Source organism: Accipiter gentilis, chromosome 18, assembly GCF_929443795.1.
Source record: "Accipiter gentilis chromosome 18, bAccGen1.1, whole genome shotgun sequence".
Taxonomy (NCBI): Eukaryota; Metazoa; Chordata; class Aves; order Accipitriformes; family Accipitridae; genus Astur; species Astur gentilis.
Window position 1 is genome coordinate 17546597 of NC_064897.1, and position 24689 is coordinate 17571285.

General features: G+C 45.6%; 1 protein-coding gene across 4 annotated transcripts in view; it reads right to left on the reverse strand.

Moving 5' to 3' along the window:
* IQSEC3 (IQ motif and Sec7 domain ArfGEF 3) overlaps positions 1-24689 on the reverse strand; it is a 106323-nt gene that overhangs the window by 32911 nt on the left and 48723 nt on the right. For all 4 annotated transcript variants that reach the window (XM_049822636.1, XM_049822640.1, XM_049822638.1 and 1 more), the window contains exon 3: positions 4920-5208. In XM_049822636.1, coding sequence (XP_049678593.1) covers positions 4920-5208 — 289 coding nt within the window. The remainder of the gene's footprint in view (positions 1-4919; positions 5209-24689) is intronic.

A 24689-nucleotide genomic window follows, 5' to 3' on the forward strand; every position in this document is an offset into this window, starting at 1 on the left:
CACAGAGTCATGTCATGTCATCTGCTTCCTTCTTCTCTTCCTTTTTGTAACACTACGTAAGTTGCAGATAAAACCATCAGTAACTGATCTAGGTACAACTGAAAGCCTGGAATGACAGCTGTGAGAAGTCTAAATCACCTCTGGCATCTTTCCAATACTAATTACTCTGGAAGCTGGGGAAGACAATATGACCTGGGGAGATGACAGGAAGAGAGGAACAACATGACCCCAGCCATTCTGTCCCTGCACTGGTATCCTGGCAGCTGGACTAAGTACGGAACGCCTTGCCCACTGGCACCCCAGGCAGCAACAGGTCCAGGGATCCTGCTGTACTGGATGGGAGGCTGCCATTTCTGCAAGGGAGCAGGGGGAGGGGGGCACATCCTTTCATATTTCCCTCTCTGGAAATGAAGTAAGGACCTTCCCTCTCTGGAAATGAAGTAAGGACCCTTTGCCTTGTGCTCAAACGTAAGGTGGGCTTCTGTTTTCTGTTTGCCTTGCCCTTGGATTCACATCTGTCCAAAGCAAGCATCAATGCCCAGCACTGAGATACTAGCAATTTGCTTAGCAATAGGGTTGGCCACTGCAGTTGTAGAGGCAGCTGCCTCAGAGTTCTGCTTACCCCTGATAAAAAAACATTGGCCTAATACTTGCCCTGCTGCCCTCCCAGAAAGGGTCTGCAGAACTGATGCTAAAAATCACCCACACAATAATCATGGATTCAGGTTCATTCACCCCAAGACCTGTCAGTAGGCTTTTTGGATAAACAAGGTCTCTGCTTACCCCCAGAGTCTGATATGGCAGGAAAGAGGAATATAGGGACAAAAAGAGATTCTGGGTAGCAGGCAGAAGAGTTTTGCTGGGGTTCTTTGTCCTTCTTTCCAAAAAGACCATCTTAAATCCCACCATAAAACCAGCACTCCTGCCATATCTCTTCAAAGTTGGCCTCCCTGGAAAGAGACTGAGCTATCCCTTGGCCTTTCCCTTCAGGAGGAAGGCTCATGCAGATAAATGCAAATTAAACTAATAACCTGCACAGGCCCAACCCAGACAGTTATTACTGACAACTGACCATGAGCACTTAATATAATGGTCTGGTTAATGAAAATGTAGAGCTAATTGTGTTGGGAGGGAAAGAGGAACACATGGGAGGGACAGACACAGCTATCTGAGGGACAGAATAATAGTAAAATGCAAAATAAGGCAGAAGCAAGAGCCTTACAATTATCTGAGGTTTCCAAGGAGGTGACAGCAATTCTGAAAACATGAAATTCATATGCTCTGATCTTATTAGAGGGCAAGACACGATGTCATTGCTCATCTGAAGTAAAAGGCCAGTTTATCTCACGCAAGGACAGTTCCCGAAAAGGCTGACTTTAACAACTACTAAGAGGAGAGATCCTTCTAAAAGTTTAAAGGAATGGTGCAAGCTGTCAGTACCTTGATAAAACATCACCAGCTTTTTGCAGTCCATTATCTGAGTCTTCCCAAAGGGCTAAGGCATTCAGGAGCAGTACAAGATGTAAAGTGAGAGGACTCCCAACCTAGTCTGTTCTCCAGCTCATACCAGGTGTGCAAGGACAGGTTCTGCATGTGGTCCACTGCCATCCAGCCCTGCCCAAAGCAAGGGGGGTCCTACAGTGTCTGGCATCTGGGGTAACAAGGACCGAGGACTGGTCCAAAGGATGCTTTAGATGACTGGCAAAGCCAGAAGCAGCACCCCCATAGAGAAGTGCTGTCCCCACCCTTGCATGGTAGGAGTGGATCTCTGTGTCTCTCTCCTTGGTGTAGCCCAGTCATTTACTGTTTACTGATGTCTGAGACATTCACATTTGCTATCAGGTCAAGCTAACTGACACTTCAGAGGAATTAAGGATTTCACGCAGCTGTGGCCTGTTTTCTCCCTCTCAAGAGGAGGAAAGGGCATCCATTAGCACCACAGCAGTCACAGGTAATGGAGATGTATGTCTGGCTCACTGGAGGAACCTTCTCTTCCCATCTGAGAGGCGAGAAAGGCCAGACATGATTGGCCTTCTCTCACTCCTAATAAACCCTATGAATCACAAGTAATTGCCTACTTAAAGCTACTCTTCTCTGGGGAATGATCCGACAGCCTGCGCCAAAAGAAGGGAAAAGCAGGAGGGGGGTTGGTGGGGATTTCAAAGAATAATTAGCTTAATACATTTCTGGGCCTCAATATGAACACTCAGTCTGAGCAATTCAGGCCTTGTGGCTGAATTAGAAATGCTAGGAAATATCCATTGCCATGAGGGATTGCACATGAAGGAGCTTTAACAAGGTCAGCCTAAGGCAAGCCAAAGTGCCAGGCCTGGATATGGCCAAACATTTGAGGTGCACACCCCATGGCTTTGTTGCCCATAGGCATAAATTCATAAATCTGCCAGGAGAACGGGCCTGATCTTATTCTCAGTTAGCACTGGTTTTCCACCCAGGTTGCCACTGATCATGGCGATATGCCATCATGTTAGCAAAAAGAGAATCAGGCTCAGTAACAGAATCTGAGTCACTCAATTCAATGCATGCACTGTAAAAAATAAAAAAAAAGACATACAGAGCATACGTTCTCTAACACCCATTCTTAATGCCTCTCTCTCCCACCAACCTTTCACAGTGGAAGGACATTGCTATAAGAGACATGTGTTAATGGGACGTTTTCCTTTATCCATAGGACATCTGCTGCCCTTCAGCACAGCGGAAGAGTATGTACAACTAAAAGCATCTTCCTCTCTCCTGTGATCCCCTTCATTTTCCCAACGTTACAATGGAGTCTAAACATAGGGGAACTTTAGCACTTGGGTTTCCTTTCCAACCTCCCAGCATAGTGTACTTCTGCTCTGCACACTGTCAGCATGCTCTATTTCACGGGATAGAGGGCAAGGACAGCCATGACCCCACTCACCAACCCTGTAGTATGATGCTGAGGGGCAATGACCTGCAGATGGTAGACCTGGTAGATGACCTGCACCTCTAAGCCCTGCAGAGGAGGCTGTATGCTACCGTCCCTTCTTACCAGTGCTCAGTCCTCTCCCAAAAGGTAAATGTGACTTCCACTGCACTGTGAAACTAAAAATGTCTCCTTCCACCTGTTTTTCTTACTGTAAGTTCCATTAATGTATTACAATTTGTGCTATGACTAGGGAACTACTGGGACCATGCTGTGAGGTTCCTATCACCCTCATTCCCATTCAACAGAACTACCCGACAAGTAAATTGATAGGAATACCTACGAGAACACATACTAGAGTGCAAGATTGTAAGAATTAATACTCTTCACTCCCCAAAAATCTCCCCTTCCAGAACTGGAGGCAATCCACTGAGGACATCCATCAGGGTGGAGGAGCACACATACTGTAAGCCCCCTTTGCTGTGAGAAAAATGGTTTCACCTATGAGATGAGCTAGGTCCCTGCAAGGTCAGTACTGTGAGGCACCAGAATCTAATGAATGAGTGGCTAATGTCTCCCTGTCTCACATGGATCCAGGGCAGCTCTGGCCTCTGCTGCAAGAACAGTGATAGCACAACATGACCTTAAAGCTAAAATAACACAGGACAGATGCTCCCCAGGACAAATCAGAGCAGCTCTAGGACATCTAGGAGGTTAAGCCCATATATAGCAGCCAAGATCTGGCCCACCCTGAGGATATGTCACATTATGTTGTGAAGCCAGTTAATTAGTCTCTCTTGTTTCTTTTCCTGGTGTGAAGCAAGAATTCTGTCTGACTACGCAGTATTTAAAGAAAGACAGAGCTAAAGAGCCAAGGTCTCTTTTCTGCTAAGGAATTTATTGGGCCATTGATCTGACATGTATGTTTAGGGACACCAGCAACGCCTTGAGGGAAGTGGCAGAGATAGCCCAGAAGCAGCAGCTTCTTCTCTGGGAACCTCATTAGCTGAGACCCTTCACCTGCAGTAGCACAGCTCCCACTGAATTCTCCCACTGAAGGTGATCTGGACACTCACTAACGTTTGCTTGTCCTCCTCATCTCACACACTGCAGGGTCTGCATATCAAACAGCCTCTGGTTGAGCTGCCTCCCAGGGAAAAGTCAGAAAGGATACCTTAGGTTTTGTTTTGCACAACAGCTCTCCTGGGCTGTAATCTGCAGAGACATAGGGAGAGGGGGGCACGTTCTACCTCATTGCTTTTGAGTAAGGAGGCCAGCTGCTATTAGCCCCTGTCCCGCTATCCCCTGCTGGGAGCCCATCAGGAGATGCAGCTAGAGATGGGTACACTTGTGCTCTGGAGCTAGGCTGTAGCCTCAGGCACAGGAGGCAAAGCTTGCAACTTCAAGAACTGAATCATTTTCTCTCAGCCTGGTAAACCTGCCTGCCTCTTCGCATCCATCGCTGGATTGAAGGCAGTGATGGTAGCAATACACAATCATCGTGGTAGGCACTGTGAAGGACACTCTTTGAAGAGGCTAATGTGGAAATGCACTGGGGGCCTGCCCAGCGTGATCCAAAAGGGCAAGATGGCCCTTAGAGACCTCTCCCATGAGGGAGGTCTTTTGGGACAATCAGCTGCTGCGAGCCCTACAGGCACTGTATGCTTGTGAGCAAGGCAGTATCTCTGGATGCCGCAGCTCTTGGCTGCCTGCAACCTGTCTCTAAAGCCTACAGCCAGAACTGAGTATCTGGGTCCATTTTGGACCACAGAACCCAGGCAACAAAGAGCAGAGCCCAGCAGGTTTAGGTGAAGGGGTGTTGCAGTCAGAGGTGGGGAAGCTACTTCCTCCATCAGCCCCAGGTAGCCAAAGGGCCACGCCTGCTCAGGCAGGGCAAAAGCTCCAGGTGAACAAAAGGCTAAAGTATTTGCTGAAAGACGTCCCACCACAGTGCCAATGCAGTCCCACCCACCCCGTCCCCTTCTCCCACAGCCTGAGGAGGAAGCCTCTGTACCTGTTTATTCTTTAGGTCAAGGGAGAGCTCATAATCGGAGGCAGCTGCATGGGAACACGAGGCCGTCCCTTTGCTGCGCTGCACTCTCACTGGGGAGCCCGTGTGGTGGAGGCTCGCCTTCTGCACCAGAGGGGAACACCCCGCTGCCTGCTCTTCTTGGAGCTCCGCATGCTGGGCTTTTAGCGTCAGGGTGTCGGACCTGCCTTCCTGGCCACTCTGTCTGCCGGCCTCCTTCGGATCCTCCGTTTCACACCCGGCTTTCTTGCTTGTGGAACCGCTGGGATCGTCACTGTGAACAAAACGCAACGTTTCGCTTTTTTTATTTGTTTTTATTATATTTTATTTATGATTAAGTTTATCGTTGTTCGCTATACTCATTCACTGAGCTGCATTTTAAATGTTTAGGGAGCCTGGGCTGCGAGCGGTCTCTCTCAGTGATGAATCAGGACTTTAGGTTGATGCAGCCAAAGCTCTGATCCCTCCCTCCCTAAGAGCAGGCACCTGTGCTGCATACACTGCATGAACCAGTCCTGTGACTCCTGGAGCTGCCCCGCTGCCTCTGCTTGAGGTGCTGCAGTTGGAGGTGAGGGGCCAAGGAGGGTGTCACGGCCTATGGACACCTCCACCGCTCTCTGGAGCAGCTAGCAGCTGGCAGTCACCCCTGTGCCCTTGCTGCCTGTTGCTCAGCATCCCAGAGTCCCATCTGGCATGGAGCCTGGATCCCAAGGATCCAGTTTTCCGCTGGAGTTTCTAAGGGCATGTGGGAAATGGGGCAGGGGCAGCTGAATATTGCAGAGTTTCCAGAGGAACTCTTGGAGAGTTGAGAGTATAAAGATGCAACAGAGACAGCCAGCCCTGAGATCCTGACTCTTTAAAGCATGTCTGCAATACAGCCATAGCAGACTGCAGAGCTTCCGTGAAAGAAGCTATTTTTTTCTGACCCACAGATTGCTGTGCCACTGAGATCTCGTGGAGAAAGGGAAACACTCTTTTTTCCTGTCAGCCACAGCAGTAATTGTGTGAAACCAGGGGCTGACAACAGTGCACTCTAAGAGAGCTGACATGTTGCTCCAGACAGGGTGAGATTAGCATATGTCTGATCCATTGAAGTACTGAGGAATTCTGTTGTTAACCTCTCTTCCCAAATATTTTCCAAAATGATCCGAATTCAAACAAGGTTTTGGTATTCTGGGGGACTGTTTGAACCATGAGAGTGTTTGTTTGTTGCTACATTAGTCTCCTTCCAGTGGCTACAGAGGAATAATTTATGATTTCCAGGAGTGTGCAGGCCAGTCCACATGAACTCTGGGTTCTATTGCACCGTGTACATCAGCTCCACTGGTTTCCAGGGGACAAGTATTTAGTTGAGAGCAACATCTAGTTTGGAAATAATTACTACAGAACCAATGCATTTAATTCCATTGAAACCGAGGATGTGTACTGCCTCCCATATTTAAACACCATTAAATTATTTAATTCACTTCTGAATCATATTTCTTTCTCTTGGATTTGCTCCACATACAACCAGTTCTGCTGTCATCTAGATAACAAATCATTTTATGATTGGTGTTGATGTCAGAGCAAAATCAGGGAAATTAGATATGATTTTCTGTAGTGCCCAAATTACTTAGAAGCATTTAAGTCTCATTTTCAAAAGTGCTGTAAGCACTTAAGAGCCCAAGTCTTCTAACTGTAAATAGACTTTGCCTCCTAAGCCTCGGAGCACTTTTGCATACTTACTAGTGCTTTAGAAGGAATTTTATTCTCTCCAATGGCAGCTCTTCTGTTCAGTAGATTTAACAATCAAATTTAGAAACATTCCCACAGTTTCTAAAAGGGCTCCATATCTGATGAGCCAAAGACAGTACCAGAACTTCAGAACTACGAAGGATGAAGGATTTAAAGGTAGAAACTTTCTTCTTTTATACACATGCATGTAGTCACCAGTTAGACTTAAAAAATAAATTCACAGAAGAAACCAGTCTCTTACATAAATGCTATATAACCAACTTTGGCAAAGCATATTAAAATGACATATCTGCATATTCATCAATCAGGAAATACCACCATTAAAATGAGGCATAAAACTGTCCTTTTAGGTTGTACACCTTATAAAATCTTTCCTTGCTCTATTCCTGATACTATATAATTGAACACTCTTTTTTCTACACCTAAAGATGTACATGTAAAGTATGTACCCATTTTAACTGCTTCTGTTCTATGTCCATCCACATTGCAGGAAACATTAATAAAAGACTTTTCCCTTACAGCTCTCATTGTAATATTTTTATTGGTAGCCTCTGTTCTATCCATTCTCATTTTAACCAGCAGAGCAGTAATTTTTATCCTCAGCTCAAGAGATGACTAGGTGAACATAGATTTGATCACGTTTTCATTGAAGTGTGTGCCAAAAGCCTCACAAGTATTTCAGTGGGAACCGGACTGTGCCCAATAAAGCAATTTCAGCTAGACGCTAAGATCTGATTCAGCAAGACACATATCCCAAATTGCTCTGCTGAGTCAAGGCCATAGTGCACAGTGTGCTATGCAGACTTTCTTTAGGGCAGATCAGGGCCCGAGGCAGTAGACCAGAGAGCTAGTTGACTTCCCTTGGAGCATGAATGGACTCTAAATGCCAGCAAATATTCCCTGACGTGATGGTCCTCTAAACACTCTCACATATGCTTAACTCTATTTTTCTGAGGACCTCCACTGACTGCCCGTGGTAGAACGTGAAGTGTGTGCATAAGAGTTTGCAGCATTCGGGCCCATTGCTCTGTAAGGCTGTACATCATCTCTAGTGTATGCTACCTATTTGGTTTTCTGTCTCACACAGTTTAGAGTCTGAGTGAGTAACATTCATAGTGACAGGTTATCCTGCATGCAGTGCTAATGTAGAAGAAAAACCAGCAGGCTTTGTAGAATCACAGAATAAGCTAGGCAGCGAGGGATGGCTGGAGGTCTCTATTCCAACTCTCTGCTTAAAGCAGGGCTGTTTTCAAAGACAGAGAAAGTTGATCTCGGCCTTCTCCAGTCAACTCTTGAGTATCTCCAGACATGAAGATTCCCCAGGCTCTCTGGAGAAACTCGTCAGGGCCCTTAGTGCACTAGTAGACCTTCACAGCCTGACCAGCCTCACCGGGGGCCCCCTCAAATATCCCCTGCACAGTTGTTCCTTTTCAGCCCAGCCCGGCGCAGTCAGTCACTGGCCCAGCAACACTGTAAGAGTGCTAATCTCCAGCTCTGGCGCAGCCTTCGCCTTTCCATGGCCATGAACCCACTTGGGCTGGACTCTGACATGCAGACTGACTCCCCAGCTTGACCTTGGACCTGCCTCATCATCACCATGGACCTACCCATTGATGACTGGTACCATCACTGGACCTGATTCCTACCCTGGCCAATGAGGCAGAGGGCATTGGACCAACCCAAAATGCTCAGAAACCCCCTTTAACCTCATTAGGCATTTAGGTTATTACTAAAGACACAGGAGGGCCCTAAGACTGAGCACTGAGTGCACACTTTCAGTCACAGATGTGTGAGAAGCACCACCAAGCTCAGTGCTCCTGCTCACAGTGCATAACTGAAGCCCCTAAAGACACTGTTCTAGGATAAGGACGTAAGCTAACCACACGTATAACCTTGCCTTCCTCCTCCATGCATGCTCTGAGCCCAGTGAATACACCCATACAGAATGTATTGTGCTTATGCGTGGAATTTTCTGAGGGTCAAAACTCGGTCAAATCAAAATCAGATTCCACTGAACCACTCAAAGGCATTTTTCAGCTAGATGTTTTTATGCTAAATATAAACTTTTTAACCCCCTGATGGTTTGGCTGTTGGGCTGTTCAGAAAGCAATAGCAAATACTCTTGCTGAAGTGGGAATAGTTTCTACATGTTCTTTGGTGGAAAAAAAAAAGGCTGAATCACTTTTACTTAGTGGGAAAAAAAATCTCTCCCCCAAAAAAGACAAACCTACTTCACCTTTGGGCAAGAGATCAAACCTGGGAAATTTTAGCTTCAGCTGGTAAACTTCAGTGACTTATAAGCAATGGAAAAAAGGGGTAAAGACAGAGTTTGTTTAGTAGCCTGAATGTTAGCATTGCAGCCCTATGGTTCCACTTACCACCCTGTATTCCTCCCAGGTTTACTCCCATCTTGAACCTGTTTCTGAGGAAGTGTTGTGGGGAGGCCTATTCTCTGTTGTCCAGTAGCAGTGACTGATGAACCCCCCATATGACAGACAAAACACACTGCTAAAGATCGAAACTGATGCTGCAGTGAAATATAGGCTAAAACCTTAACAATCCTGATTTTTTACCTCTGTCCTGAGTGACGCAGTTGATTGCATTGATAGAGCACAGGTTTTTTTAGTAAGTGAAGGCTCAGGAGCTATTATAATCATAGTAACAAAAGACCCCAGCGGTAAGAAAATTAAGCAGGGTAAGGATAGACACTACACCATGGAAGATCTCCAGGGAAAAAATATTAAGTACATTATGGGGATCTACTTGCTTTCCCTTGGCCAGCGAGCAATCAGCCTCGCTGGCTGTGGGATGAAGGAAGGGAATGGAGCTATTGCATATTCTGTTTATTGGATGAGAAATTTTTTCTAACTACTTGTAATAATTAAAAGTCCCATGCAGAGTCTAAGGTGTGAATCCCAATGTCCTGGCCAAACTCCAACTAGGTTAATTTAGTTCTGTATCCCAGCATCACCCCTGCAGTTTCAACTGTAATCAGTGTTCTTTACTTGCTGTCCTGAAGTATCATATACCACTATCTTTCACAGTTTTTATAGCTGCTCTTGCATGATAATTGAAGCAATTTTCTGCTAGTCATGCAATCAGGTAGGGAAGGTTTGTAATGTCTTTGAATTCTGTTTGATTGAAAATTGTAATATTAATGTAAATCACCTGCAATCAGATAAAAAAGGAAGACTACAAATTCAGCTGTTCTGTTCTTCCTCGATGTTCCTACATGACTTTTATGACCCATAGCAACTAGCTTAGTCATTATTACAAATAGATTTCATCTGCTGTAGAAAACAGCTTTCATTTTTCAGGTATCTCCTGCTACTTTTGCACTGCTGACTTGTATATGCCCGCTGCATACAGAAACCAGTTTTGTTAACAAAGATGGTGACTGCATACAATCTGACTCAGGGCTTATATGAAATACTATAGCTAGTCTAGCATTTTGAAACAGGGATATCAGGGTTCTGGTGTTTGTTTCAAGAAAGCAGGATGGTGAAAAAGCTCTCACTGAGTCAATTCATCTGGGCACCCTTAAATATTTTTGTCTAGCACGGGTAAGCAAGACTTAGGATATTTAGCTTCTATGTGGAGATTTCTCAGGAAGATTTTCTATAAGGAGTACACCAAGGGAAGGATGCAGGGAGATGACAGAGGAAAAATGGTATTATGTAGAGGGTTTTTTATGACTTCCTTTTTTCTCCCATCCTGGTATTTTGGAAACCTAAAGCCCAAATCAGTGATACTAAATTATCAAACCAGAGAAGCCCATCTGCCCATTCCTAGTAGAATCGGCTCCCCATGTCTGTACAGAACTGTTGCATCATACTCTGTCCTGGGAGAGATTTGACTGCTTTTCAGTTCCTACAGCATCAGGATAGTGCACTTCCTTGCATACTCCCCACCACCTCCTTGCTGCTGGAAACACATTCCAGCTTGGCAAGGATCTGTGCTTCTAACTGCCAGCTGTGGAGCTGAACCATGGTTATCTGTTGGATCTTGACTGTCAGGCTTCAACATTCCCATACCTGATGATTTGATGAAGAACATGCAGCCCATTCCCCCCCAGATATTTCATGACAATTTCAATCTAGACCTGTAGGCAGGAACACAGAAGTCAGATGCTCCAGACGCTACATTCTGTTGCACCACTGTCAAATACCAGAAACAGTTGATGGCCTAAGAGTAATTTTCAGAGCTCTCAGAAAGGTGTTTACAGGGTAGCTGAGTGACTAAACAGGGCTCTAGGGACAGGAGAGCTACTCTTCTCAAGGATGGTAATGTTAGTCCTGTAAGAAATTAAAACTGAGCTTTCTCACTGATGACTGCAGAGCTACACAGCTCCCAGGTGGTCAAGACACAAAACTCATCTCTTTCTTTGCTCCTCTCTTACAAGAAGAAAAATTATTGCAGATAAATAAGGGCAATAACAGAGTAACAAAAATGGCAATGGCTCTTCTGGACTTGGACGGCAGTGTAAGAAACCAGTCACTCAAGAAGAGGATGCTCAGATGCCCTGTTGACAGGTATAGTGGTTATGCAAAAAAGATCTAGCTAATTGGATAGGAGGAAGCTATGGGTGTGAGGTGTTACAAAAGTACAATGGACACTGATCTCACCTCTCTTTGTGTCCCTGTGTCACTCCAGGAGAATACCACACTGCTGTTTGCCATGTGTAACTTACCAAACACCTTCTTCGTGGTACTAAAGGTCAATGTGCAGGATTGTGACCTGTAACTGAGGCAAAGACTACTTGGACTAGTTGTGAAGGACCACAAAAATTTATGAATCCATTTCACAGAGGTCCTTACGAGGATCAGTTGGTTATTGTATATATGCTGCTCTGAAGTGCTGTAAGCGATTAGTATTATCATGGCCTGAGAGCAATATGAGACTTCAAAGCTTCAGAGATGTCAGAATAAAAAACCCTTACAAAGTGCCATATGGAGAATTAGAAAAAGAGGTCACTAGCTAATGCCAAGAGAACAGAGTCCAGACCCCAAGTCTGCAAGAACCTGTGCTCACTCTGTCTTAAGACATTTCAGCATTTCCCCTGTCCTCTCACGTCTCCTTGGTCAGAAAAAAATATAAAAATAAATTGCTGAGTTAGCAGGGTCCAAAGTACCTTTTCAGTTTATTTCATTTCAGTGTTCCCTGAGGACACTCATAACATATGGTGAATGGATTGATCAGAATTCAGTGAAAAAAATGGCTGAGACAGTCTTGGTAATATATTATGGGATCTTTTCAAAGTTCAGAGATTTCTGACATGCCGGGGGTTTGAGTGCAAAAGAATTGCTTCTGATTTGCTTTTAAGTTCAGGTTTTAGGGTGACTTGGAGGCAATGCTCTCTGGGAGCATGCTGAAAATGATGGAAGGCAAAAGTCTCTCCTGCCAGAGAGGCAGGGAACTTGGAGCTTGATCTTGGCAAATCATCCCCTGCCAGCCGAGCTGCAGCTTTCTCAGACAGTCTCCCCCAACACAGACAAATATAGGAACATGATTCTGATTTTGTCTACATTCACATAACACCTTGCAAAGCAGTGGCATCAAGCCATCTTCTCACGCTAGTTTTACCCAAGAGGAATTAATGATAATTAGCCAAGCTTACTACCCATCCCAGAATATATTACTTTTTTCATAAAAAGGCTGGCACACACACCTGTAAAATAGATTTGACAGTACGGTATGGCAAATATATTGGAAATCAATTAAATTTAACATCTTTTAGCACAGACTGAACCAGGCAACATCTTTTCAACATTGCTTAAAGTGGTTTCGGTGAGATGTATATTAAGCAGACAGGAAATGTAATCATACTAGCAAATGCCTCATGTCCTACAGGGTCCAACATGCCAAAGTCGGGGGCTCCATTTCAGATTTCGTATTTAAACATGATCCCCATGTGCTGTGTAATTCCCATGTTGTTGTATTGTTGTGCCTTTTGTTACAGAATAGCATTGCAGGAGCTAAACTTTTCTGATGCACCCCATGCCCTTGTGGTACAAAGATGATTGTCCAGGTGTCAGTCTGGGCTGGCTGCCTGTCTGAGGGCCAGCTCTCAATGACTAACTTCAGCCACCTGAGGACTAGGATCTCTGCTTTTTCATGGAGACAGACAGGCTCTTCCAGAAGGCTACTTGGAACAGCTAAGGCAGCTCCCACTGTATGAGAAGTGGTGTTTATGGTGCAAGGCTGGCTGTTCTGGGTGGTGTGGCTGTCACACAGTTTTTTTCTTATAGTTCCTATATGTGTCTGCGTGACACCTCAGACTGACACTTGGGCCACCTCTCTGCTGTAACCCTCTTTCCTCCTCCCTTCCCAGCCATGCCTCCTGTTTCACCAGTTGCAGGAGCACAGGTCTCAGCTTAGGAAGTACAGCCCCTTTCTCAGCTGCCCGTCACCCCTCTGTGCTTGATGCCGAAGGCTGGTTGCTGTGCTGTCTCTGCAGGTTAGACTAGGAGGAGGTCCCTCACCCTGTCACTACAGAGGGGGTTACTTGTGGCTGTGTCAAACAGGGCACCTGTGCTTATCACTGAGGTGTGAAAAGCACCAAGTGGACAGTGAAGGCGTAGGGGGTCCCTACTCTGCAGGGTTTAATTTCTTTTACTTTAACCCCAGACCTCTCTTGCCTCTGCAATGTTTGGTAAACACGACCTTTTAGAGAAGGAAAAAACAGATGGCATCCTGCATTAGTGTAACTGCCCGCTCAGCACCCCGGGAAAGAGAAACTTGGCTTCTCAGCAGCAGTCTTTCTGCCACTTCGACTCAGATCTCTTGGCTCCTCAGCCCTGAGGCAGGTTTGAACATCACCAAATTCGCTGACAAAAGCCTGCCGGTGCAATCATGCAGAAGATGATAGAATTTCACTGCTAAAATGAGATGAATTCAGGGCTGGGAGGCAGCAGAGCCTCTACAAGGCAAGGAAACCTTGCATATTCCTCAGCCCGTTGCTCTTCTATTCCAGCTGCCTGTGAGCTGGGTGAGGGACACAAATCTTGGTGTTTATAGACCTAGGCAAGGGCTTCTGTTGTCTTCTTTTTCCACCCATTGTGACAGACCCTTGGTTGGACTGCCACCTCTGGGTTGCTTCCTAAGGGATCAGGGTAACTGATTTCTGAAGGCAGTGAGTAAGCCGCTTCACAGGAAGATCTTTGTGTAACCCAGATAAATTTTATTTCTGTTCTCAAGTACCTCAGCTATTTTGTCTCTTGTGATCACTGCAGCCCAGTAGAAGGCCACTGCTTGTGTCAAACCAAGGTGAAGGAAGCCCGGTCAACATAAAGAGTAACACAGCCAGTGGTACAGACAGTCCAAACATCATTCACCAGCTTTAGGAAATCAGATATGATCCAGATTTTAACTTTGCCAGCGTGTTCAGATCAAGGGTTTTGGGTTGGCCTATGGCTGAAGACCAAGACAGAAACAGCATGGTTAGCATTCCTTCCCCCTTTCCCCAATCTAGTGACCACCCCCACGGCCTTATGCAGCAGGCACAAAGCTCCACTTTTCCAAGTTCTAACCTATTTTGTCACTGCTGCTTCACTCACACTCTGATCCACTTCATGTCACTTCTCATCCCTGAGGCCTTATTCCCTTTTCTATCTCTCTTCATTCCCTTTTGAAAAATGGGATGACTTAGCAGCTTACACACTTGGTCATACAAGCTCATATTCCCCTAGGGCCACTTAAACTTTTCTTCCCTATGAGGAGTGAAAATAATTCCCATCTCTACACTTTGTACTCAGACACAGACCTTTTGGGGCAAGATCATTAAGAAAAATAGGAGTTTGCCTTGACACAACCAATCCTACAGTGTTGTTGAGCAGAACTATGGCTGGTGCTAAATGGCATTATGCCAGTGGATTGCACCAAAGTCAGTGGAGGATCTAGCCCAATATGCTGTATTTTAAGACAACCTGTAACATGCTTATTAGATCCAGTTGTGCTGTAACAGCACAGCAATCCTTTCCACAATGCCGTTCTGTACCACCCATTTTTGTGCATCTTGACCTACCACTCTCACATTAGTGTATTCTGGGAAATGACAGGCACCCGTTATATTTTGCCAGTCACCCCAGAAGACATGTGCAAAAGAGTACCAGCAATGTGCACACAGGGTAGCCTATCCCCATCTTCCCTCTTTCCCCAAAAGACGGAATGAGAGAGATTGCAGTCAACCCAGATACGCAGGCAATAATTACAGCATCATAACCTGTTTACAGGAAAGCAGCAACATACCAGTGTGGGACATGACAAAGGTGACACATGGCTCTAGTCCCTAGGCAAATACAGTTCCTGGTGGCATGATGGTACAATCTGTGTGTGGAAAGAACCAAGGTGCCAACCAGAGACGGTTAAAAGCTATTAGAACATTATTCCAAATGGTGTGGCCAGAGTTAGGTTCCTCACTCTCAAAAGAAAAATCTCACTGAACTCAGCTCCTGCCTTGATGCTTTTCTTCATGATGATGTTTCCTCACAGAAGATGGAGTGGTATCTAGCTCTTCTGCCATTTTTTAACAGGTCAGGTGACAGTCCCAAAATTCTCCCAACTTTTTTACACCCTCTGCCTCAGCTATCTAGCTGTTTGCAGAGCCCAAATAGAGTGGCCTGAGCAGCTGTACAGTGTGCTCCTCTTCTTCAGTTCTTCCTGGAACATATGAAAGCCTGCCAGGGCCACATGCAGAAGAAGGAACTTTGGAGCAGACATGTTTTTCCAAAAGGAGAGCTTATTACATTTGAACACAGAGCCTGCCCCATGGGGGTGGTGAGAAGATAAACCTACATAGGAGTGGGTTAGTGTTGCAGCACACAGAAAAGACAAAAGCATTTGGATTGACATCACACTACAAGAAAATGTGTAATAAAAGGCCACAGCTTCATTGCTGTCACTGACAAAGAATGCATGCATGAACAGGAATATTCCAGCCAAGGGACCTGCTCATTTATCTCCTGTTCTTATGTTCTTGTTCCCTCCAGTTTCTTCTTTCATTTACACTATTTTTTAACTCCCTGCTTTTCCTGCTCCTTCCCTCCTGTCATTCTTCTCTGTATAGCATGTTTGCCATCCATTTTCCTTGCAGTAGCACTGTTATCTTTGTTGGGGTGAGTCTGTATCTCTTTCTTTCTCACTGGCTTTTTTGTCCATCTCTTTGCCTCATCTGTCTCTGCCTTGTAAGCCATGAACAAGTGTGTGGACAGAGGGTGCATACAAACTATCTGTCAAGTTCAACAGAACACACCTTAGTGTACAAAAGATCAGGAGTGGCCCAGTTTTGGGGGTGGGTGCATCTTGACTTATGCAGATCAGGTCAGATGATATCAGCAGAGGATTAGAATGAATGGTGTGAGCTCCACCACAGTCCATCTGCTATTACTTTATTAACCATCTGTGCCTGTTTTCCAGTGCTAGATACAGGACTACTTCCAAAACTGTCATAGCCTCTTCTCACGCACCTCTGTGGTGTTATCACACAGAAAACACAAGATACAGCAGGTGTTTATGTTGCATTCCACTGGTACCAAGAAGTTGGCATGTTATGGGCAGGAAATTCTTTGCAATATAGGAGAGAGATCATGGGGATCATCTGCAAGCCATGAGGGAATTACCTACTATTAAAGCAACTAACTGATCTCAATAGCTGTTGAAAGTGGCTCTCACAACTATAAGGTTGGCTATGATCAGTTCTCTTTCACAGACATTACCGTTGCTGTGGCCCAAGAAATGGCAAGCACTGTCACATGTGGGAGAAGAGTACCTGAATCCAAGTCCAAATTCCTCTAGGGCAGGACCCATGTAAGCAACAGAAACAACAGGGGAAAAGGAAGGACTGGAAGAACATGTGGCCAGGCAATGGCTGGATACAGCTTCAGGCTCTCAGAAAACACGTGTCTGATGGGTATCTTTGCAGTTTCAAAAGAGGATACTTCAGACAGGTTTTCTTTGGCCTTTCTCTCCAGCCATCTTCTCCCTTCCTGAAGAAAGGTGTTGATAGAGGCAAAGCAACCAGTGTGACAGGGAGACTCCAGTTTCTGCCAGAAATTTTTTTTTCCTGTTGAAGAGGAATAGCTTCCATCTATTCCTTGCTTTACTTCTGCACCTTCACGTTCTCCAAACTTGCCTGAAAGTGGCTGCACCAGCTGTTGGAGAGACGGAGCAGAGAAATGCTTGTGTGGGAGATGATAGTGCCAAAATGTCCTGGTGGATCTCCTTTGCAGGACTGAGACACTGCATCTGAAACTAACCTCCTGTTTCTTTGAATGCTTCCAGAAAGAGCCATTCCTCCCAGGTCCTAGTACCAGAAGAATTGCAAACTATACCTCCCTGCAAGAGATTCCTAAGGTTGTTGGTAACTATGATGTTAAGGATGTTCTCTAAACATTTTTTGCTTATAATTGTAAGTGTTCCCATATTTCTCCTAAATCTACATGCACCTTTGTGGTTCTGGACCTAGGCTCCTGCAAAGCAATGAAAGCTGCTAGTCCTGACTGTACGAAACACCCATAAAAAGCAAGGAATCTACTCACTCCCAAATTTAGGAAGAGTTCAAATCTGGGTCTAGACATTACTCCTCGCCCACATCTCTGTGTCAGACTAAAATAAAAACTCTGACAACTGTGAGCCTGAGGAATATTTATGTGAACTTTGCTGACCCATCCCTGCCTGTTTGCAGCATCCCCACAACCTCCAATTGTAATATCTTGAACAGGATTATTAAGTCTACAGGGAGAAAAGAATAAGAAGTAGATGAGCTGTTAAGAAGCAGAAGAAATCCTGTCTTCATGCCTGTGACCTCAATAAGGAAAAGAAATGAGAAAAGAAGTACAAACAGGATGTGCTAACAAAGCAGAAATGTTGCTCAAACTTCTGTGTATTTTCAAAAACAGTGCTGTGGAGGACTTCAGCACAAATGAAAGAAGTCATACTGAAGAGCTTTGTATATGAAGTCGTTCATCCTTAGAGCACACAAGGCACAGACCATGAGCGTAGAAGCTTGATTTGCACTGGCATGTCCAGGAGCTGTAAGCCTGACCTGGAGTGTTCTCCATTAAGAATCAGAGAAGAATTCAGCCTCCATGGTCCACTAATTGTAGGAGCTTGCACTTGACACTGCCAGCTGGGGGCCAATTAGTCAGAGTTGTTATGCTGTTTTGTGTGGTAAGTTATAGATCTGATTTGATACAGACTAGAATCATTATCATGTTTCACACCTGGGCCAGAGCCACTGAGTACCTCTGAGCTGAGAGGAAGCACTGACCCCCAGATTATATATCCAGTATCCTGTCAGCAATCCTAAACCAGAAAGGCTAATTTCCCATTTCATAAACTAGATTTGCATTCTTTCTGTCAGGCAAGGTCAATCTTTTACAAGTTCAGACAAAACGCTGGGTAGCTTAGTTGTTTTTCTGTAATGCTTAGAGTGATGGATACTGGTGGAAAATCATCATTCCCCACCTGTTTATCAAGATGCTTCAGTGGTATCTAAAAGGAGAATCAACTTGGAGAGTGGTTCAGTTCTCATCAACTTCACGGGCCTCAGCCTTAACGGGTATTGCATTCACAATCCAAAAAAAGTCTTGTGAATTTCTCAGGAGGATCTATCTAACCGTCAGAGGACCTAGAATAACCCAAGGGCAAAGTGAGAGCTGTACTGGGAGGAGGGATGCTCCTGGGCTACAGAAGTGGGGAGCCAAAGAGGGACATGATGCTGTGACTGTGCAGTGAATAATATTCATGGCTCTTTTGTGCCGATGTCTTCCCGCATGACTTCATAAACAATGAACAAATGCATGTTCAATGGAAACAGAGAGTTCAGGTAAAGAGACATGGAGAGTCAGAGACAGAAGACCTCCAGAAGTAAATTAAATCAGATTTTGTTTTTTAACCATGCGCTGCTTAGGGTGTAGCATACTCTTATGCAGCTCAGAGAGCTGGGAAGAAAGATCATAGAATGACAGAATAGTTTGGGTTGGAAGGGACCTCAAAGATCATCTAGTTCCAACCCGACTACCATGGACAGGGATACCTTCCACTAGACCAGGTTGCTCAAAGCCCCATCCAACCCAGCCTTGAACACTGCCAGGGATGGGGCATCCACAACTTCCCTGGGCAACATCTTCCAGTGCCTCACCACCCTCACAGCGAAGAACTTCTTCCTTACATATAATCTAAATCTACTCTCTTTCAGTTTAAAGCCATTACCCCTTGTCCTGTCACTACATGCCCTTGTAAAAAGTCCCTCTCCAGCTTTCTTGTAGGCCCCCTTAGGTACTGGCAGGCTGCTGTAAGGTCCCCCCAGAGCCTTCTCTTCTCCAGGCTGAACAACCCCAACTCTCTCAGCCTGTTTTCATAGGACAGGTGCTCCAGCCCTCTGATCACCTTGGTGGTCCTCCTCTGGGCTCACTCCGACAGGTCCATGTCCTTCTTATGTTGGGGGGGCCCTAGAGCTGAACACAGTACTCCAGGTGGGATCTCAAGAGAGTGGAGTAGAGGGGGAGAATCACCTGCCTTGACCTGCTCGTCATGCTTCTTTTGATGCAGCCCAGGATACAGTTGGCTGTCTGGGCTGCAAGCACACATTGCCAGGTCATGTTGAGTTTCTCATCAACCAACACCCCCAAGTCCTTCTCCTCAGGGCTGCTCTCAATCCATTCTCCACCCAGCCTGTATTTGTACTGGGCATTGCCCCAACCCATGTGCAGGACCTTGTACTTGGCCTTGTTGAACTTCATGAGGTTCGCAGAGGCCCACCTCTCAAGCCTGTCAAGGTCCCTCTGGATGGCATCCCTTCCCTCCAGCATGTTGACCACACCGCACAGCTTGGTGTTGTTGGCAAACTTGCTGAGGGTACACTCAATCCCACTGCCTATGTCACCAACAAAGATGTTAAACAGTGCCAGTCCCAATACTGACCCCTGAGGAATGCCACTCATCACTGCTCTCCACTTGGACATCAAGCCATTGACTGCAATTCTCTGAAGGCAACCATCCAGCCAATTCCTTATCCACTGAGTGCTCCATCTGTCAAATCCATGTCTTTCCAATTTAGAGACAAGGATGTCATGTGGGATAGTGTCAAATGCTTTGAAGGTTTGATTTCAAAGAACTGTCCAAAATCTGTCCATCCACTTTTCACCCTTCCACATACAAAAATGGAGCAACAAGCACAAAGAACCTCTTCTAGCAAGAACACATATTTCCATTTGAGTATTTTGGTAAGTCAGAAGTGGGGCAAGAGGGAATTTCACCAAAACTGCAAGGAAGGCTGGCTTGGAGATGTAGCCAATGGCTTACATGTCTCCTCACCACTAATTGGTACTGTGATGCCAGGCAGTAATCAATCTGTGATGGTGACTAATCCATCAGGCACTTTAGAAATGAGTACACAGCTGTTTGAAGTCTAAACTATATTGAGTTACAATTTAATTGGTCCATAATCATGAAGTAAACACTTGCCAGTTGCACTAAGCGTGTTTCAACCCTGATCTAAGCAGCAGCCTCCCTACTGGAAACTGAGAAAATATTATGGGAAAATATGAGCAGAGTTTGCCCTATTCTTCCATAGATGTTTCCACAGATGTTTCAGACCCTAGCCATTCTGCTCAGTACACATCCAAGCCCTTCCAGAAGACTGTGTTCAGATCCCCAACCTCTCCTCTTCCTGGGAGAACTCTTTGCCTCCTTTGCCTTAAAACCAGGTCAGGTCTCATTTGCACTTCTTCCAGATAGGAAAGACCTTCTCTTTCACACAAATGCAGGTGGAACATCCTCCTTTCCCAAAGGGCTATCTGATCCTGTCCTTCACACAAATGTACCCAGATCCCATGCAGTCTCCTTTGTGACATGATCCTTCAGCCCTCCAGTGCTATCCCCATGTCCATTGCCAAAGTGGACCCGCCCCAGGCGCTTAAAGTTTTGTTTAGAACTTTTCCCATCACTGGAGCAGAGGTGATTTTCTGCTGATTTCCTATTCAGCATTGCAGGCGAGCCAGAGGCAGGCTCCAAAAAGTCTATGAAAGGCAACTGAATGAATATACTGTTCCCTCCAATTGTGACTCCATCATTTCCTCTCATTACTCTAATAGAAACAAATCTTTCTCATCTCAGCCCTATTACCTCACACAAAGGAAAATGGTATGTAATCCTGTTAGAGCTGGGCTGCTGCTGGACACATTTTAAGGTCATTGTTCTGGGATGCCAGTCTCCACTGTGTGAGACTGGGAGAAGTGGGAAATGCAATTACTAGGCTATTCAAATCCCTAGAATGAAACCCTGCTGTTAACAGACAGAAGCCAGCAAGAAAAAGAGCAGTTGCTCTATGAAATTACAGGGTTTGACTAAATCAGATTCTAATCAGCACCTCAGTAAAGGAGCAGGGTTAGCTCCTACTGCCATCCATGGTACCTCATCATTCCCCTCAACCTGATCTTTGGCATCCCCAGTGGACGCCCAACTTGCAGGATGAGTTATGGTCATGAAGCCAGTGGTTTACAAGTCCCATGGAGGCAATGGTGGTCCATGTCCAGGATTTACACTGTACTTTGAACTGGGGATGCCCTAAGAGTTCAGTAACAGAAATCTGCCTGCTGCTGCCATCACCTCATACTGTACTTTGTCTCTGAGCTAATTGGGGGCAGATGCTGGGATCAAATCTGTCTCCTAATACTCATGGCCTACAGCACCAGTCTTGCTGATTGCTGGTGCAACCCAGCTAAGCAGCCAGGTGGGAAATTCACATTGCTAAACACATGGAGCTGTAACCCCCCGCCAAGGAATTCACATGCTGGAGGGGAGAAGGGGGCTAACATTGCTTGTGGCAGTCAGTGAAGCAAAGCAGAACAATACAAGTGGGAATAATCGCAACCACCTCATCAAGCTGGCTTCTGTTGAGTGGTTAGACACTGACATGTTCCTAATCATTCTCACCCAGGTAAAGCCAGGGCATTTTGAGCTGGACAGGTAGCAAAGAAAGAGTCAGAAATCTTACAGGACAAACATTAGGGGAGACGACACAAAAGCAACAATGGCCATCACAAACCACAAGCAGAGACAAACTTTTGCCTCAGACTGTTCCTGACAGCCAACCTCCTACTGTTAGACTCTGTGTTTCCTTCTCCTGCTGCCCCACACTTGAGCTATAGGGCTGCTCTTGCTGGTCTTTCCTGCAGTCAGGCAGTCACTCTTCTTACTGCCTTGATGCCCCTCTTTACCTTCACCTTCCCTGCTGCATTAGCCTCCTGCTGCCCACGTTCCCTCAGTCTCCCAAAAGATTTCTGTCCCACAAGATAAGGCTGGTTTCCTGCTGAAAGCAGGACCGTTCTTGCAGGTCCCAGAATGCAGTGATGTGGGCTGAGGTAAGTTTCCTGGTAGAGGAGGAGAAAGCAGTTGATCACCACTGGAGTCTCCAAGTCCCTTGAAGAGATGAGAGTCACTTCCCTGTTTATGCTCTTTATTAGTCCCTATTCTCTTTAATCGGCTTAGACTGATGAGCCGAGGCAGCAGTAGGGATCAGCCGGGCTGTTTAATTAAAGGATTGCAGCTCAGCCCTGCAGTTTGGGGGTTTGTGTAAATGAGCTGCAAGTACATTATTTAATCTGCTGCGCAGAGAGGAGTTGGGGCATTAATGAAGCAAACTCTAATTAAAACTAGACGGCTGATGGTTATTAGTGGCATCAGTTCTGACAGGATTTATCTCATTTAGGGAAACGCCTGATCATGGAGGGGGAAAAGAAAGAATAAACCCGAGCTGGTTTTATCAAATTCACCCAGCACCACTTATGACTGGCTGTCCATTCAGCAGGGCTCAGGAGAGCTGCACAGGGAGCCCCTGTGTCCCAGGCTCTCCCATCAGAAGCCCTGATGAGCTTATTTAGGGATATGTCTGGCTCACCCAGGAACTGATTGCCTATTCAGGCTGTCTGACCCACAAATTTCAGTCTTGATTGACTTTTGTTCTGCTTTGGTTCAATGGGGAGCCTGTTCATGGTTTGAGCAGGGTGACAGGCTCTGTAAATGATCTGATGAGCATCTCCCAGCAGTGTATTGAGCCATTCCAGAGCAGCATAGCTATTAGCTATAGACATAGCTCCACAGTGACCCTGTGTTTTTCCCTCTGCCATTTTTTTGCCCTCCTCACTGCATTGTATACGCAACTTCAGATATGAAGGAAGCCCATGGCTGACTGCAGGACCTGGCAGAGGCTAGGAGGTGTCTTCTGGTCACCATAAAGCTGACCAGTGAGTTTAATAGTCCTGCATGTGCTCTGCCTTTCTTCTGGCACAGTGTGGGAAGTAGGGATGCTTTTCTCACGTGAATCAGTCACATAGAGAGATCACATATAAAAGCTGCTCTGTTTCAATAAGCAAAATTCCTGTGTGCCTGTTTCTCACCTTCAAATAGCCATGGTGGCTTCAACCATCTCTATCTCTACATAGAATACTGTGTCACACACAGACAGATTCAAGACTGCTATTGGGGGTCTGGGGGCATTAGAAATGAAAAGGACAAGAGAAAGCCTTGGGGAAAAAGTAAGGAAAGCAGAATGCCTGCAGAGTGGGATAGGCTACAAAAGACATAAAATGGACAGGCATAGAACATTATGAGAAGAAGCCCAGATGTAACATGCTGTAGGGGTCATTGTCACTCATCCCCACTTCTGACTTTCCTGGCTCAGACTCATCTTTGGATGCAACTTGCCGAAGTTGCTAAACTACTAAAACAAATGATTGCTTCCTCTTCACTTTACTTGCCAAACCCCAGGTGAGAAATCTGGTGGTTCCCAGCACAAGGAGGACAGGCAAACTGAGGCTCAAGGGATGGATAGGGCCTTTGGGGGTCACTGGGACAAAAGGAAGGCCTGAAAAGGCCTGACAAAGATCATGACAAAAACAACCCTAGAGCTTAAGACACTGTAGGAGTGACAGCCTTGTAGGATAAGAAAATGCTAGAAACTAAGGGAACTGATCAGAAATAAGATGGAGGCAGGGACAAGAATGGGGCAGGGTCAAGCATCAGGGTATGAAGATAGAACACTATGGAAAAATTAATCCTTGGTTCAGACAAAATATAGCACATAACCAAAACTCTCTCTCTCCAGAAATGCAAGGGAGACACGGCTGTCCCTACCACAGAAACCTCTGCTGTCTCCTCCTCTTCCTTGCAGCATCTACCCATCTGCCATGGAGGTGCGCTGCAAATATTCCACTGGGCTGTCATGCAAGCTTTACCAATACTTGAAAGCCCTCAGCACAGACATCATGGGGGTTAACCCTTCCATCTTCATACACAAAAGGGCAGGAGGGGTCCTGCTTCTTTACCCTGTTTCCAAGTGTGGCTGAACCCTACTTTTGAACATACACACACACTCCCTCCCCATTCTCTTCAGAGTTGTCCAGCACTCACATTTTTCCTTGGAAGGAAATCAGAAACCACAGTCTGCTCCACCGAGCAGACCAGACAAAGGAACTATAATTTTTAAAATGCTGTAGCCTTACTACTGCAATTCTGTCCAGAGCCCTCCCTAGTAACTCAAACTTCTTATACACATGCCAAAGGTCAGATGTAAATGTCTAGCAGTGTGGTGAGGGAAATCTTTAAAGAGAAACCTGTTTGCTGTTGACAGAAGGGTGATGAGGCATGAGAAAAAGGAGTAGGTCTGTGAGATGGAGGTGTAAGAATTTGTGAGAGAAGGAGATGGCAAGAACAGAGGGACAAGGCCGAGCATGGAAGCTATACGCAATATGTGCATCTCAAGTATTTTTGAAGTTCCTTGGACCCCTTGGTCTTGGCACTGATGTCATTTACTGATGAGGGAGAGCTATGACAATTGCTGGTGTACCCACACCTGGCTGCACTGGATACAAGTTGGTAATAGTTAATAGTACCTGTCTACAACTCTCCTTCATTGGCAAGCTCAAACCATTTCAACACACGTAAAACTGTGCCCCGCACCCTGTCTCAGGGTGTGGGACTGAACACGGAGTTTGTTTGGTGACTTCTGCTGTAGCTTAAAGG